The 18,072-nt window shown below is 44.0% G+C and overlaps 1 protein-coding gene across 3 annotated transcripts in view; it reads right to left on the bottom strand.

The window, feature by feature from the left end:
* Positions 1–18,072, bottom strand: part of SYK (spleen associated tyrosine kinase) — a 38,816-nt gene that overhangs the window by 13,183 nt on the left and 7,561 nt on the right. For all 3 annotated transcript variants that reach the window (XM_028748932.2, XM_028748934.2, XM_028748933.2), the window contains exons 2-5: positions 7,380–7,831; positions 6,027–6,187; positions 3,474–3,612; positions 1,022–1,103 (exon numbers count right to left, since the gene is read on the bottom strand). In XM_028748932.2, coding sequence (XP_028604765.1) covers positions 1,022–1,103; positions 3,474–3,612; positions 6,027–6,187; positions 7,380–7,787 — 790 coding nt within the window. In that variant the 5' untranslated portion in view covers positions 7,788–7,831. The remainder of the gene's footprint in view (positions 1–1,021; positions 1,104–3,473; positions 3,613–6,026; positions 6,188–7,379; positions 7,832–18,072) is intronic.

The raw sequence follows: 18,072 nt of genomic DNA, 5'->3' as shown, positions 1-18,072 counted from the left end.
ACCAGTACCAGCATGACGCAAAAGGAATTTTGGATGAGCCCCAAGTGACTCTGAGGTTGCAGCAACCTGATAAATATAGTTGTACTCGAAGAAAAGGCTAAGGAGTAAACCATACACAAATTCAGAGTGGAGTCCCTAAGGCAATTGGATGACACCTTGTATGCCTTCTTTTGGCAACTCCTGCAGCCAAGCTGGTATCAAACGTATTGCTCTGCTTTCCTTTGGACTATATCAGCAAGGCTGAGAGGGCGGTCTTGCCATCTGGGAAGCCCGGGACCTCCAGACACACTGCCCAGGCTTGTGCCACCAGGAGGTCCCTTCCGTGCTACAAACACAGCAGTTTGACTTCATTCATGGAGACCGATGGATGCCAGCAACTATCCATGCTCTGCTCTGCTGTTATTAAGCTCCAAGACTTGAAAGGGTGTCCCTGATGCAAGGCACAGCACTAAAAGGGAATTTGGAAGAGATTCCGAGAAAGCCCTGGCCCACTTGCTTAACACAGGGTGTTGCTGCTTTACACATTTGCACTGCTACAGGTAATCTAAGATTGGGCAACCTATGGCTGCAAATCTGTTTGAAACTCTGGAGAGCCACTGCGGACAACAATGAGCTAGACTGACCAATGGCCTGACCTCCTTGTCCCTTATACACAGATCAATCATTGTGCCAATAAAGGCTAAATGAATGAGTATACACGGATCAATCACTGCAATCATATGGAGAAGTCCTCCTGACAGTCCCACAGTTCTTACATTCTTTCAGCTTCCGCATTTACTAAGACTTTTTGTGTAGCGGCACCAGTAATTTGGGACTCTGTTCCTACTGGAATCATACAGATACCCACAATTCCAATAACCTATCAACCTGCTGAAACCATTTTTTGATTTACCAAGTGTTTTTAGAAAATTTCTTGGATTCAGTTATGTATTTTACGCTCTTATAATTTTATGGATGATTTCCATGTACACCACCATGGGGACTCAAATTCTACATTTTAAAAATAAACCCAGTCACTCACCATTTTTCAAGTTAGGATTTGGAACTGGATCTGTGATGATTCTTAGAAGTCCATCTGCTTTGTAGGAATAATGTTCCACTAGCTATCATGAGAAGAAAACAAATAAGAAAGAATAGACTAGAAGGAAGGAAAAATAACAAGCTACTGAACTGCTACAGTGGCTTAGGGCCAGACACTTAGCTAATCATTTCTAGTTAATATGTAAAATCCAGCCACCTGTCCTGGTGCCCTCTATGGGTTCTCTGGTCCTCAGGTTCAAACATTTCATTTTGTTTCCCCACTTCTGAAGCCAGTAATTTTATCCCCAGGCAGCTCCACTTTCTCATTAGCCATTAGTCATTAAGTTACCGTAGGCACCTGCTCCCCTTAGGTCAATTTTGTGGTGAGCAAAATACTGTAGCATAGGGGTGGCCAGGAGATTTTACCATGAGCCACAGAAGAATTTATGTGAATGGAGACCTTTGTGAAGAGATTCTAGCTGTGCCCCCTGGAAAAGAGTTCATTTTGCAGGAAGTACACAATCGGGTCACTGATTAGCACTCATTAGCTAAGGATCCCATGCCATACTTCAAACATGACAATGTCCACATGCAGGCAACGTTCACACGTTGCCTGCATGTAGACCATACCTGTTTTGATGATGGTGTGTGGCAGCAATTTTAGCCAAGCCCCCAGGTCTTTTTCCTGCAACAAATCTATCTTGTGTGCACTGCCTGCTGAAAAATTCAAATGCATGACCACTATTCACTTGCAGGGCTTTCCATGTTTGGGGCCCCTGTGCAACTGGGTATCCCGACTTCATGTAGTCCCTATATGAGTAGTGTCTTGTGCACTGAAATGGTTGTTGCAGAATAAGATCAGACGAGAAGGGTGATACTGAAGCCTGGCCCTGCTCTGCAAACACAGATATATCCTACATGTGAGGTACTGAGTATCTCCACTCAAGAAATGTCACATTTAACTTCCAAACACATATGTTACGTCTTGCTTACAGTGATGCAAAAGCAAGTGGTATGTACTTTGGATTCAAAATTCAGTCCTTATCATGCCTGTGCCACTTCAGAAATTCAAACCCCACCCTCTCCCTCTCTTTCATAAAGACAGCCCAATAACAGAGAACAATAGAGTAATATGCAGTATCTCATATGTGCTAGGACTCATTAGGTCTCAACCATGTCTTCAAATACCCTCAGCCCTATAACTTATGAAAGTTCCTCTGGACATGTGCAGAGCTCATTTCTCTCACTATTTCACAACACTTTATCCATCCTCTCCAACCACATTAGAATTAAAGAACCAGGTTTACAGAGCAAAAGATCTGACAATTTCCCCTGCTTTTTACCACAGTTGGTAGGACCACTATTATTTGCAAAGTGCAATACTGAACATTTCATTAATGAATACTACTATTATTCATAATAACTGGGAGCCAAGACCGAGGGTGGTTTCTTCAATTAAAAAGAAGTGGTAATGGAAAATGTTCAACTAACTTGTACATCCTCTTTTGGTGCTTGTATATTAACATGTAAGGAACAACTTGCACACCTCCCCAGCAGAAAGATGTGTATGCTCAAAAAAAGGTCCAAAGTTCACACATTCCCTTAGGGCAGTGATGGCCAAACTTGTTTTGGGACTACAACTCCCACCATCCCTAGCTAACAGGACCAGTGGTCAGGGATGATGGGAACTGTAGTCCCAAAACAGCTGGAGGGCCAAGTTTGGCCATCACTGCCATAGGGAAACAGGCACCATTTTGCCTTTCCCATGATACACTAGAATTATGAAAACTGAGTGTACAAATCACTCGTGCATTTGCTGTTGCTACTCCTTTGTAGAAAACTCACCTGAAAATAATGGCAGACCCTACACACTGACTCAAGCATCATGGATCCAAGCCCAATGTACACTGAACTAATACCAAGTACACGTAGAACATCCTGAAAATCTTGAATTCATACTTGTTAACAAAACTGCATTCAAAAAGCGCACATTTCTGCCAATTTGAGAGTCTTTTGTTATTTGTATTGACTCAAAACAGGGGGGGGGGGGGGAATAAAGGCAACAACAGATGTCTCATAATGCAATCCTAAATTTATATTCCATTATGGCACATAGTGTTTCAGAGAGGGCATAACAAAAATGGAATTTCACTGTCTTTCTATAACTCTGAAATTTTCATGAATAAATTAGATGATTTGGGATTTCCTGCAATTTGCTCAACAACAACTGTAGCCCAAATTAACCTAGTTTTTTCTAAGGAAGATCTAAACAGCTCATATTAACCAAAGTAAGCATTATCCTCCCATACTTTTGCCCACAATGGAAAACAGGAAAATATGTGATTTTGCATAACACATTTAATCTCTAGACCCACAGCAAAGCAAAACTCCTGTTGTCTATGCTGTCAATATGCAGACATAACAGACAGCTCAGCGAGTGACACTTGACAAACCTGGCAGAGTGTATCAAATTTCTTTCCATCTGGGATTGAGAGTTTCCCCCTCTTGTCCTTCTCTATACGATAATGTACCACCTTTCCTTCATTGAGCAGACAGAGAGCATAGGATCCCTGATTCTCCTTTTCCCTGATTCTGCAAAGAAAATAAATAAACAAAGGAACAATTTTCAAACTGCAGAGAGTCATTTTTACGTAAACAAATATGAGGCTAATTCTTCTCCACTGTTATCAGCTGTGTAAAGCTCTCATCATGTTTTCTACGGTTTTCAGTTACTTTTGTCACCCACAACTTGTCTAATAGCTGCTGGAGACAATAGTGGCGTACTATCCACCCACCCCCAGACCGCAAACTACGGTAGTAGCCAAAGTACAGCTGTTTTCCCAACTGAGATTTGACAGACTGAGCAGTATCCAGCCGCGTGAATTGACTGGTGCAGTTACCCAGTCCATTTAGTAAGGATTATTGGGCTCCTTAATTCTCATAATAATCCCTATTATTATAAAATAATAATTACTTCAGAATATTAAAGGTAAAGGTAAAGGTACCCCTGCCCGTACGGGCCAGTCTTGCCAGACTCTGGGGTTGTGCGCCCATCTCACTTAAGAGGCCGGGGGCCAGCGCTGTCCGGAGACACTTCCGGGTCACGTGGCCAGCGTGACAAAGCTGCATCTGGCGAGCCAGCGCGGCACACGGAAACGCCGTTTACCTTCCCGCCAGTAAGCGGTCCCTATTTATCTACTTGCACCTGGGGGTGCTTTCGAACTGCTAGGTTGGCAGGCGCTGGGACCGAGCAACGGGAGCGCACCCTGCCGCGGGGATTCGAACCGCCGACCTTTTGATCGGCAAGCCCTAGGCGCTGAGGCTTTTACCCACAGCGCCACCCGCGTCCCTAGTTCAGAATATTACTCTGTCATAAAACAAATACCTTCCTAGCTCCTTAATATTCCTTGAGAAGTTTTAAATGTTTGATGTTTTATCGTGTTTTTAATATTCGGTTGGGAGCCGCCCAGAGTGGCGGGGTATAAATAATAAATTATTATTATTATTATTATTATTATTATTATTATTATTATTATTATTAACAGGCACTAACATCTACAAGTTCTCACTTCCCTGCAAGTTACACAAAGGTCCCCCCAAGTGTGGCTTGATTTTATTTTTTTTACAGAAAACATCACACCCTTAAAATTTAGGATTTCCATTTTTGTCTACTACAGTAGTCCTTCATTTTAAAAACAACTGGCTTCCAAAGTGAAGGACAGATGTAATGTGGTAGGAAGAGCAAATCTATTGGCTTATCATACTTCTTTTATGCCACAGCCTAGGGTGGTAATGGGGAGAGAGGCAGAACAACTAATGTGATTTTGCCTAGTCCAAGCTACATGGGTGAGTTGGATTTTCCAGTTCCTGAATCACTAGAACACTGTGCACTTCTAGGCCTATCTATAAATAGGTTATGTAGCTGTTAACAGAAATAAAGGCAACCATGCATTACAAATGTTGTTATTACAGGACATAGTCAGATAAAAGAGGAGAGAACCCCCAAAATATAAAACGTGAATGAAATATGGGACGGGGATTCACTTAATTTGTTCCACCACAAAGAAATTCAGGGCCTTTAATGCCTGTCATGAGCAACAGTGTGGTAGTGACCAAACAGTATTTTCCAGAGCAGTAAATTCTGCTTTTTGAGTAGACTTAGGTAAGTTATCTCTGTCTTTATAAAATTTATCTTTATAGAGTAAAGATAAATGAAAGAGGGTAAGGATTTGCTGAAATGTTTTTGTAAATGGGAATACAAAAAGGGGAGGTGTGTGGAAGTCAAGGAAATAAGTAAACGAGCCTAAAGATATTGAAAAATGGATTTATTTTTTAATTTTTTTCTTTCTAGCTATTTGTTTTTTGCATTTTGCATCTTTCTTCTTCTTTTTTTCTATGTGTGCTTTTTAGTGTGTTAATCTTTGTTTTAATTTTCTTTATTCTGTAAACCTATGTTTTTTGTAAAACCCTAATAAATATTTCTTTTAAAAATATATATAAAATTTGGGTTTGCACACAGTCAAATCAACAATCTTACCCCAAGATCACTGGGTTTGAATATACTCAACTACCAACAGGGATTAGTACTTGAGATAATAAAACAGTGGAATGTGCTTGGAACAATTAATGTTTCCGGTATACTGAAGAACACATCACCATTGCCTCTCATAGAAAAATAGTTATAAAGTTGGTTAATAACAGTTAAAGTATAATCCACTGTTAGCTTAACAATGCTGTCTTGAAAAACACTATCCCATATCCATAACAAGGAAAAAGGGGAGTCAATTCAATATTTCATAAATAACTTACGATGTCTTGGCAAATAAGCCACATATGCTGCTTCCAGGAAGGCAAGGCCAGATGGAAATATAGATGAGTAAAGATAAACATACTTGGCAAACTTTGGTATTGTTAGAAATAATGACTCTACTACTTAGTCTTCCTACTGCAGTTCAGGTTGTCGGCATTAAGCCTCTAGAAATTGCAAGAAAAACATGTTTACTTACAAAAATTTCCCATTGGTCCTTGTGCCCAGAAGAACACGCTGTTCTGATTCCTCCCGAGTTATTATCCCATGGAACCAAGGCATTCTCAAATGTGCTGTTGTAGCAATCAATTTCTCTAGCTGTGGTTTCTGACTAATAATCGCTTGCTCAAGGGCATGGCCCTGCACAGTAGGGGAAAATGGGGGAAAGTTGTAAGAATACAAAATAAGCAGTTCCAGAAGTTGAGCTAGGTGCTGGGCATATCCAGAGTATTTTGCCAGTGTGTGTGTGTGTGTTTGGCAGGTAGGCATGTTTAGCCCAACAACATTTTGGTGAGAGCCAGTGTGGTTTAGTGGTTAAGAGCAGTAGTCTCTTAATCTGGGGAACCGGGTTCGCGTCTCCACTCCTCCACATGCAGCTGCTGGGTGACCTTGGGCCAGTCACACTTCTTTGAAGTCTCTCAGCCCCACTAACCTCACAGAGTGTTTGTTGTGGGGGAGGAAGGGAAAGGAGAATGTTAGCCGCTTTGAGACTCCTTAAAGGGAGTGAAAGGCGGGATATCAAATCCAAACTCTTCTTCTTCTTCTTCTTCTTCTTCTTCTTCTTCTTCTTCTTCTTCTTCTTCTTCTTCTTCTTTAAGCTATATTAAGCAAAGCACTTTTTTTCTGTATATCTCATGGGTAGGCAAACTAAGGCCCGTGGGCCAGATCCAGCCCAATCACCTTCTAAATCTGGCCCGCGGAGGGTCCAGGAATCAGCGTGTTTTACATGAGTAGAATGTGTGCTTTTTTAAAAAAATGCATCTCTGGGTCATTTGCATCTATGCATCTGTGGGGCATAGGAATTCATTCATTTTCTTTCTCCAAAATATAGTCGTCGTCCCCCGCAAGGTTTGAGGGACAGTCGACCGGCCCCCTGCTGAAAAAGTTTGCTAACCCCCTGGTATATCTGTTTATTTAAAAACTGTACAATTAGTAGTAGAATAGGCTACAATACTTCAAAAGGCACATTTTAGAAGGCAAAAATAAAATGTCAAATAATCCAACAGATTTCATAAAAGACTGACCCATGCAAGAAAACACAGCACCCTAAAATCTACCCTGTGCTTTTGTGACAGTAAATTTGATTGCTACATGGATTTTGAAACTGGAAAACTTACAAGTAGTCTCCACCCCAACGCCAACCCCCGCCTGAATAGTGCTGGCAAGAATGGTATTTTTCTTTAGCTGGGGAATTTTGCCATTTATGCTCACAGTGCTTGGGTGCCATTGCAAAAGTGTGAGGTTTCACTTCTTTTCTTAATCTCCTTCACACATCTCCATACTCACCAGGTGTCAAATGCAAAACAGAAAAACACAGGAGAACTAAACTTACATGCAAGTTCCACGTTCGTTTCACATAATCCCTAATTAGATTTTCCTTCAAGTCCTCAAACTGACTTGTTTTTGGTTCCACTCCTGGTGGTCGATGACACGGTTTCTTGAGCAGGCAAACAAGACCATCAACTTCATCCGAGTGGTAGTTAATGAGTTCTATAGGACTCCTGTGGGATTTTCCTCCTGTAATGGCGTAAGAACCACTCATTTCCCTCTCAATGGTGTAATGATAAACTTTGCCACCGTGAACCATGGACAAAGCAAAGCTACCCAGATAGTTGCGGCTCTGTCGCAGGAGATACAGTCCATTGCTCAGCCCGCCTTGCATCAGGTAGTCTTCAGCTTCTTCACGTGTGATGTTGCCAAAGAAAAAGCCGAGGTGACTAACAGGATTAGCACTTGCCATTTTTTCCTTTCACTTCTTAGTTCCTTATAGTGATTATTTTGTACCTGTAAGGAAAGAAGAAATTGTCTGAAGAAATGTGACCTCATATTAAAGTATATCACCTGGAGGGCCACATTTGGGATGCACACAACACAACGAGAGCCCCATATGTAGCCAAAAGGATGCAATGCTAAACTACAGAGAATCTATATTTTTGTGATTCTTTTACCCTTCATTCTGTGAATTGTGTCCATGAAGATGAAGAGCCATGGTTCTGACTATTGTCCTACAAATCTGTTTGCCCCTACTGCCATGAACTCAACTAGACCAGAATCATTTCCCTATTAATAGGTGGGAGAGAATGGGGGGAAATACAGTGGTACCTCGGGTCACAGACGCTTCAGGTTACAGACTCTGCTAACCCAGAAATAGTACCTCATGTTAAGAACTTTGCTTCAGGATGAGAACAGAAATCGTGCTCCAGCGGTGTGGCGGCAGTGGGAGGCCCCATTAGCTAAAGTGGTACCTCAGGTTAAGAACAGTTTCACTTTAAGAACGGACCTCCAGAACGAGTTAAGTTCTTAACCCGAGGTACCACTGTACAACCTTCAAATTACCTTTATTGTTTTCTTCTCTTGAGATACCCTTGGTTGTAGGTGAGATTTAATCCTGAAAACACACAAGTTAACTTGGCTAATTCAACACAGGTGGAAGTGATGCTTGGATTATATGGGTGGCATATGAAGAAGTATTCCAGTGAACTAAAGATATTATCATATTGCAGATGTATGGCTGAGATGAGAGCTTGTGGCTCTTCTAAGGCCATGTTCATAGTTGAGGAGATTTGAATCAGGGATTTCCTGGCTCACACGCTTACCCATTGCTCTGCCCATTTCAACAGAAATGAGACTTTTTGCCTATACCACTATATACTTACAGCTCAAACATACATGCTAGGTTTGCTACCACAAGTGCAACTGCCTTTTAAATCTTTCTAACTGCTGCTGAATTACAGGAAAGTCCATGTTTGCTTATCATACTGCAGCCCTGGTCTATGGTTAGACCAAAAAAACCATCTTATAAGCTTTGTTGCTTGTGTTATTCTCCACCCACTACTCTAGGTTTTTTTCTAGACTGCAATGCACTTCGATTATGCTTTTAAAAATTATGTTCATGTTACACAGGAAGCCACAAATGCTCAGCTCCTCAGCATTTAGGTATTTGTATCTCTCTAGCCGAAAACGTCTAACCTGCCTTTCTGTTTCCTTCTGTGGCTAGTGGACATTCAAAAGTTGCCTACTTTAACCAAAAGACACTTTTTAATCAGTGTGCAAGAAAATGAGTGGAAGACAAGAGAGACAAGCACAGAACTATTGATCAATGAAACACCTTTCCCTCAGCAAAAACCAAGATATATAAACACGATATATATATATATATATATATATATGGGAAGTAACTGAGAATGAGACATATAAAACAAGTGCCTAGCTTCCAGTCTCTAGTGAAACTGAGAATGAAAGGTACAACGGACCCTCCCTGTTTCCAAAATCAGAACTGTTTCAATGACTGACAGATCAAGAAAGGGTCTGATAATAAAGTGTCAAACATTTAAAAATTCCCAATACAAGGCTGCCTTCAGATGTCTTCTAAAAGTTGTGTAGTTCTGTATCTCCTTGATATCTGAAGGGAGGGCGTTCCTCAGGGAGGGCACCACTACCAAGAAGGCCCTCTGCCTGGTTCCCTGTAGCTTCACTTCTCACAGTGAGGGAACCACCAGAAGGCCCTTGGAGCTGGACCTCAGTGTCCGTGCTGAACAACAGGGGTGGAGACGCTCCTTCAGGTATACTCTCTCAAGGCCATTTAGGGCTTTAAAGATTAGGTGGCTGGCAAGTGATTTCTTTCTTTCTTTCTTTCTTTCCTTTCTTCTCACCTGGCAGGTGAGTTGCCACTGCTACCTTGCTGATGTTCTGTGAGCTGAAATCTCAAATACCTCTGAGATATGATGCTGTTTCCTTTCCATGTGTATTATGCAGAAAAAGAAATGGGAGCCATTTCTTTTCCTGTAGAAGGTTCCTGGAAAGGAAGCTGATTTCATTCTTTCCCAACAAGCGGCATTTGAAGCTTCGTTCTGCAGTGCAGGCATGAGCTGGCAGTGGGAGCTCAGCTTTTGGCTTTCCTCTGGCTTAATTAGGCAAAAAAAGCAGGAAGGTAAATTTGTCTTTGCCTGCCTCATCCCATATGTCCAGTATTGGGTGTATGGAAAGAGGGTACCATCCCAGGAAGCCCTTGAAATACAGGACCCCTGGCCAAATGACAATCTTCTTTTTAATTCAATAGAAAAAGTTAAATGTTTCTCCAGGAATGTTAGCGCCCCTGAGAATTTCAACGGTACCTCTTTGAATCCCAAGTTGTATAAAATGATGGAATTTTGGGGGCACATTTTCCATATTACTTAGGTCCAGACAACAAAAGGATCTGCTGGGAGGAATTATGAGACTTGTTGTTGGCACACCATGGAGTGGTAACAAGGATGGGTGTCAAAAAGCTCTATGGGTGCTGCTACCTTGTTGGAAATGGATGCAAGTTTGGATGCTGACAGCACTGTATTATGAGTTCCTGGGCTCTGTTTATGTGTGTGGAGACTCTGCTTTCTACATGCTGCTCAAAAACTAAGGCGTCTCTCATTTTCAAGCGACATTTCAGTTTACCAGCCACTCACTTAACTGAACTGTACAAAAGAAGAAAAACCCCCAACCCCAACCCATGATTTAGCATGATGCAAGGGAAGAAAGCTGAATAGTTATACATCTACAAGTGTGTGAAAATGTAAAGCTGGTATCTCTAGGAAGTGGTAAAAGGTAAAGGTACAGGTACCCCTGCCCGTACGGGCCAGTCGTGTCCGACTCTAGGGTTGTGCGCCCATCTCACTTAAGAGGCCGGGGGCCAGCGCTGTCCGCAGACACTTCCGGGTCACGTGGCCAGTGTGACAAGCTGCATCTGGCGAGCCAGCGCAGCACACGGAAACGCTGTTTACCTTCCCGCTAGTAAGCGGTCCCTATTTATCTACTTGCACCTGGGGGTGCTTTTGAACTGCTAGGTTGGCAGGCGCTGGGACCGAGCAACGGGAGCACACCCCGCCGCGGGGATTCGAACCGCCGACCTTTTGATCGGCAAGTCCTAGGCACTGAGGCTTTTACCCACAGCGCCACCCGCGTGGTGGTACATGTACATAAAAAAAGGCACTAGAGTCAGAGCTACTACAGTAATGATATGCAAAAATGAAAAGCTCAGCTGTGTAATAAAAAAGTTAAATAGCAATAAGTTGCCCTAAAAATAACTGTCAATCCAATGCCCCGAATGTTTATGTTCAGCATAAATGAGGGGAAAAATATTTAGTATGCCAACATAGCACTTTTCCAGATGGATTTTAACTTTTAGACAAGAGGAGGAATGCAGTTTTCTAAGACAGCTTAGATAGGAATCAAGCTAATCTTTCACACAAAACATGAACTGAATAACACTCAAGTTGATACCTAACAACAAGTGTTGTTAATTAGGAAAAGTCAAATTATCTTCCAAATTTAGGTTCTCTCATCTCCACAAGAGAAGCAACGGGGAAATATATATGAAGGACTTGCACAATAAAATTAAATATCCCAGAAATATCCCATTGTTTTACAACTTGTAAAAAATACAAAACTAGGGCAAGATTGGCAATGTGTTAGTCTGAGATGCTAAGATGGGGAAATGCCAGAGCCCCACTATAGATAAACAAAGGCCCAAATTGCATGAGCCAGTGCACTGAAAAACTTCAAGCAGGGGCAGCACATCCCAGAACTTGATTCTGTCACCCGCCATGTACATCAGTTTATGCTGTATTGCTGCTTACACCAGTGTTTCCCAACCTTTTTTGGGCAAAGGCACACTTGTTTCATGAAAAAAATCTCGAGGCACACCACCATGCCAGATGGGGAAAGGTCACTTTTTACTTATGTAAAAAAATAATAAAAAAATAGTAACAGCATAGAAGGTAATGGTAGATGACTGTTAGGGTCTCCCCCCAAATGCAGAATTCTATTAATATCTTCCTTAGCGAGCCGCGTTAACCCCTGTAATGCTTTCTATAGAGTAAGCATAGGGGACACTGGGGGATGTGGAACCAAGGGGGCAGTGGGCCAAAAGAGTTCAGGATCTATTGCTTTAAACAGAAATAAGAGCCAGTGGGTTCTTCCTTTTTTAAAGTATCGTTTCAGCGGGGACAGCAGTCCGGATTTCCAAAAAGCGGCGCTTTTTTGCGTCTGAGCAAAGAAGAGAGAGAGGGGAAAAAAGAGAGAGAGATTGATTTGTGGCTGCGCAAAGGGGGGAGGAGCCCAGGAGTAAAAGTAGGAAGGACGAAAGGAGGGGAAAGGAAAGTTAATAGAAGGAAAGGCGGGTGGGAGAGAAAGAGAAAGAAAGAGGGAAGGAAGGGGGGAAGAGAAGTGGAAAGGAGGGAGACCGAGGCGGGGGAGAAGCGTCTGGAGAGTTGCTCCGAAGTTTGGGGGGCCGCGGGGGTGGGCGCGCATCCCAGGAGGCGGAGGCCAGCCCGGGCTGGGAGCCGCGCCGCGGCCCGGGGGCGGTAGGTGGACCGCGGCTCCTAGGATGTGGAAAGGGGACGGCGGCGCAGGGGGAGGAGACCCGCACGGCTAGGGCAGCGCGCAGGGGGAGGGGAGCGGGCCGGAGGCGGGCGAGGGGGGCCGCGATCCCGCGCGCCGCGAACATGGCCTCCTTCCCCGCGGGCCCCGCCGAGCCCCCCGGCCGGGGAGAGCAGAGGCAGGAGGAGGAGGACGAAGGCGCTGCCGAGGAGGCGCGCCAACTTCTGCCAACTTCGGCGCCCGCCCCGTCGCCGCAGGCTCCTCCCGGCCGAGAGCCAGAGGACGGCGGCGGAGCAGGAGGAGGAGGATCGGGTTTGGCGACGGCTGCTGCGTCCTCTCCAAGCGCGGGGCTGGCCTCCGCCGCGCCCGATCCTCCGCGCTCGCCGCGCTTCTCGGCGGAGCAGGTCTCGTGCGGGTGCGAGGCGCTGCTGCAGGCGGGCGACCCCGGCCGGCTGGGCCGCTTCCTGGGCTCACTGCCGCCCGACGCCGAGGCGCCGTGCCTGGAGGCGCAGGCGGGCGATAGCCTGGCCAAGGCGCGCGCGCTGCTGGCCTTCCAGCGCGGCAACTTCGCCGAGCTCTACCGCCTGGTGCAGAGCCGGTGATGGGATGTGGGAGCTCGCTCGCTCGCCGCCCCGCGTGTGCCTATGTGGGGCACGTTACAGCCCCGTGACGTCAGCGCCACGCAGGCAGCCAGGCAGGCAGACGGCGAGAGCCCCGCGCTGGGCGGCCTCTCCTCGCCGCCGCCGCCCCGCCTCTCGCCGCCCGACTCGCCCGCCTCCCTCCCACGGCACACCAGGCAACGTCTCGCGGCACACTAGTGTGCTGCGGAACACCGGTTGGGAAACACTGGCTTACACCCCAACCTCTGTACAGGAATGCATGGCTGAAGAGTCATTATACTTGCTTAGTCTAGTAAAGAAAATAGAGGGACCACCCTCTTGCCTGGCATCCTATAGTCTTTTGGGGGGCACAGAAGCTAAGGGGACAGATGCAGAGCTACAATGAAAGAGGAATAGCAAGGAAACAGAAGTCTTTTTTCAGTATACGTATGTCACCTGCCACTAATTGCACATCCGTAATTTGCAGCGACCCACAGCAGTAATGTACCTGAAAAGTCAGTATGGTAGCATTCGCTTTATTTTTATGTTCATAAAGAAGCAAAGCAATAAATGAGAACATAAGAAGAGCATGCTGGATCAGGCCAGTAGCCCATCTAGTCCAGCATCCTGGGCTGCATACACACCATTATTATTATTTTATCATTTACTGCATTTATATAGCGCTGGAGATCCGGAGGTCTCAGGGCAGTTCACAGAACAAAATCAAAATATAAAACCACAAAATATATAATCAAAATAAAAACAACAACCCAATAACGCCCCTCCCCCCAAAAAACACATTTAAAAAGGGCATAGGATGTCAATCAAATCAACCAAAAGCCTGGTTAAAAAATAATGTTTTTTCCTGGCGCCTAAAGGTGTATAATGAAGGTACCAGGTGAACTTCTGGGGGGGGGGGGGAGTTCCATTTAAAGCACATTTAAACCCAGGACTCTGCTCCCCTACAAGAATCCTGGAAATTGTAGTGCTAGTAATAGTAGTTCTGAAAGGAGGTAACGCCAGGTTCTGGGAGTCTTGGGAGAAGTTATGTGGCTCAAATGTATGGTTTGCATGCAGCCCTGTTCTCACATTGGCCAGCAAAATGCCCATCAGCAGGAGCTGAGAACAGTATTCTTCCCCAGTTGCTATTCCCAGCGACTGGAATTCAGAAACATACCGTCTCCAGCAGTGGAGGTAGAACAAAGGGACTGGCTTGTATCCATTGAATTTGTCTAATCTTTAAAAATCCATCCAAGTGGATGACCATCGCTACCTCGTGGGAGTGAATTCCATGGTTTAACTACGTACTACTGCCTATTCTGAATATTCCAACATTCAGCCTTACTGAATGCCTTGAAGTTAAAGTAATTTTTCAAAAGGTAAAAACTTTTCTCTACCCAATTTCTCCATACCATGCTTAATTCTACACACCTCTATCACGTTTGCTCTTACTTGCCGTTTCTCTAAACAAAAAGCCCCAATTGTTGTAACCTGTCCTCATAATGGAACTGCTCTGCCCCTGTGATCTTTTTGGTTGCCTGCCCTTTTCTGAACCTTTCCCAGCTCTATGATGTCCTTTCTGAGTGAGGTGGCCAGAACTGTACACTGTACTCCAATTCAGATTGCACCATAGATGTGTAACATTGCTTCAGTGATGTTGGGCTGGCAGAGGTCACTACAAAGGAAGGACATACGCTTGCTGTGTCAAGTGAAAGTAACTCACTAGCAACATTCAGAAAATTATCCTCTTAGAGGTAGCTATGCAAAGACGCTTCTCACCCTGTCCAGATTACAGGTCGATAAATTTACATAAAAGTTAATGATAGATCTAGAAGCCACTGAACTTTTTACCAAATGTTTGAGCTGCAGCTCATAGGCAGGAATTACGCCAATCCAGTACATATCAGAGCAGAGTACAGATTGTGAGAAAATATGCCTTTAAAACAGGCAGAACTGAAACCTGTTTTTGTCTTCCCCTTTTTTCACTTTACCTCCGGTTAATCACAGGCAGAATGACCAGTGGTGAGGGCCACTGAGGCCTGTGGTCCAAAACAACTGGAGGACATCAAACGTGGGAAGGCTGTGCTGTAGAAGAGTTGGAGAAGGCCTTCTGGTCACCTATTCCAATCCTCTGCTCAGCGTAGAGAATCTAGAGCTTAAGGCACCCCCAAAAGATGTCTAAGTCTAGTCTCAGCTTTAAGACCTCCAGCATGGGAGAGCCCACCATTCCTCCAGCTAATTGATTTCATTACTGAGCTATTATTTCTGTGAAGATGCCTCTCCTAACATTCAGGCACAACTCTAACCCTCTCGTAACTTAAGCCCATTCAATCTAGTCATGCCCTTTGTCTTCTTCTGGGTCACTAAGAGCCAAAACTATTTGAAAACGTTCTCTCTTGCTCATACTTCACCTGCTTCGTCTTCTCTGGGCTAAACATACCCAACTTCTTCACTCTTTCCTCCTAGGATTTGTTTTACATATCACTCATTTCTTGCCCTCCTCTACCCCGGTTCTGCTCTGTCTATATTCTTAAAACTGCAGAGCACTCATTTTTGTAAGTCACTCTGAGATTCATTTTTCTGAGGGGAAGAGACTAATAAATATAACAGTCACAGTAACAATAGCAACAGCTTGATACAACACTCAAAGCTGACTATGCTCAATGCAAACAAAAAGTTAGATTCGAGCCTTTATTGGCTTTAGTCTGCCTCTGCTAATTATACTCTGGTCTTACAAGAATCACACTCTTTTTGTCAGGTTTTCGAGAAACGCTTCCTGTGCTTCTCTGAAAATGTGTCCCCATGACCATACACATTTTTGCTCAAAGTGCTTCACACAAGTCTAATACAACCACCAAAACTCATAATAAAAATTAGATCTACAACATAAACACTAAGAATTAACTGCTAATATATCAAAAACTGAACACTTCATATAGAATGTCCCAGGTTCAATCCCCAGCTCTCCAGATGGGATTCTGAATGCCCCCTGCCTGAAATCCTGAAGAGCTTCTGCCTGTCTACTCCGACAATAATCAGCCAGATGGACTGATGGTATGACTCAGTGTAAGGCAGCTCCCTATATCCCTACAAAGCTTACCAACAGTTCCAATTAACAGTATACAATACCTTCACATCCCAAAGTAGCCACAAAGTTGGTGGCATTAGTGCCTAGCACCTGCCATAACATTTATATCTTGACCTTAATGTCCAGAAAGCCCCTTCGGAGTTTTTCTTGCAGCAACTTCCTTGTGAAAACTGTAGAGCAGGACAAGGCAGGTGGAAAGGCAAACACTGTTGTGGTTAAACAAACTTGGGCTAAGTTTTACCACACATGAAAAACTTAAAACAAATCCTTATTTCCTGATGAATAGCCTTTGGACTATAATGTAACTTAAATAAAAAACTATCTTTAGAAAGATTTTTCCTCCAAAAGCATTTTATTTTAAAAATCCGATTTAAATGAAAAAAAAAGTCTTTTATTTATATATATATATAAATATATATATAAATATATATAAATATATATATATATTTATCCACCCTGATATGCAGCATCGGCAGAGGTGTACCTAGGCTCCCTTCCACCCTTGACAAGGAGATGTATCAGCACCCGTCCACCCATCTCCAGGAAAAAAAAACCATGATGTAATTCAGTCATCACAAATGACTTTTGAACTGGGCATTTAACAGCATTCTACTCAAAAGTAAATCCAACCAAGTTCAGTGGGGCTTACTCCTATGAAAGTAGGTACACAGGACTGCAGCCTAAATCTGGCAAGTCAGAGGCAGGAACTTCTGACAATACCTCACTTGCCTTTTCATTACTTCGGTCAAGAAGCCAGCAGAAAGGCAATAACTTGGAGGTTGTGCCCCAGTGCATCCTTTACTCAGAAGTAAGCCCTGCTTAAGTCAATGGCCCTTGCTCTCTGGGGTAAACTTGCAGTGGTGCACGTGCTGGAAATTGGTCAAGCCGGGAAAGAAACCAGGAAAAAGCGACTTGGCTATCGTAAATTAAGAGCCTCGCCTGATGTTTCTCAGTTACAACATCAGCTGAAAGACTGCTCTTGGGGCAAGCAGGGGGATCAGAGGGTGGGGAGAAGGCCTCACAGGGACAGGTAAGGGAACCCTGCAGCTGCTGAGACAGCCCAAACCGGCATCCAGATTCCTCAGCTGAAGTTCCAAGAGAGGCACAATTTTTGCACCTTCCTCCTGGCCTGCACCCTTGGCAAAGACCAACCTTACCAACCCCTAAGTACTACTCTGAGCATTGCACACCCAAACTTTGGCCTTGTTCAGAACTTGGATGAATGCATGAGGCTCAAAGTAAGACTGTGTGTGCTCGGCCTTCACGTGTTCAGTATAAGGTTTGAAACAGCCCCATGTGTACGACTGTAAAAGCAGCAGGCTCTTTCTGTGCAGTCGGGAAACCTGTGTGCACAGCACAGGAATGTTTTGCATGCACAGGTGCTCTTTTTAATCCTGTGCAATGAATGTATGGTCAAGCATATGCGATCCCACTTCCACATCCTTGACTACTATCTGAAAGGGGTTCCTATCACTGGCACTCACTTCAAGATCTGTTGTATTTAAATTCTTTTTTACTGTAAGCTGCCCAGGGAATTGTAAATAAATAAAATGTCCTCCACTCAGTGAAGTGGCTTTAATTCTCAGATTTCCTCTGCTGCCATATAATCTCTTCAGCTGCTAGCACAGTTCATTGAACTTATTCTTTACAGTGTTTTGACAAGGTCCATACACTAGGAATGCAATAGGATGTGGGGCAATGATAGGAAAATCTGGCAAAAGTTGAGCAGAACTGTTAATACTATTCCGTGCAACCCCAATCTCTGAACAGCAAGAGACTCCAGGGGTTCCAATGTTTACTCAATTTCAATGTTGAATCAATTTCAAACAAAAAGTCTAGATTGGACATTTCAAAGCTATTGCTCACTGTAGAGGCCAGAGCGGGGTTTCCTAGTTCCATCTTCCATGGTTACTGTTGATCATCCAGATCTTTGTGTATCTGTATCTGGGGGAAGGCCTAATACTACCAGTGAGGATGGGTTAAAC

This window comes from Podarcis muralis, chromosome 11, assembly GCF_964188315.1.
Source record: "Podarcis muralis chromosome 11, rPodMur119.hap1.1, whole genome shotgun sequence".
In the NCBI taxonomy this organism is placed as follows: Eukaryota; Metazoa; Chordata; class Lepidosauria; order Squamata; family Lacertidae; genus Podarcis; species Podarcis muralis.
This window is presented reverse-complemented; position numbering and strand designations above follow the sequence as displayed.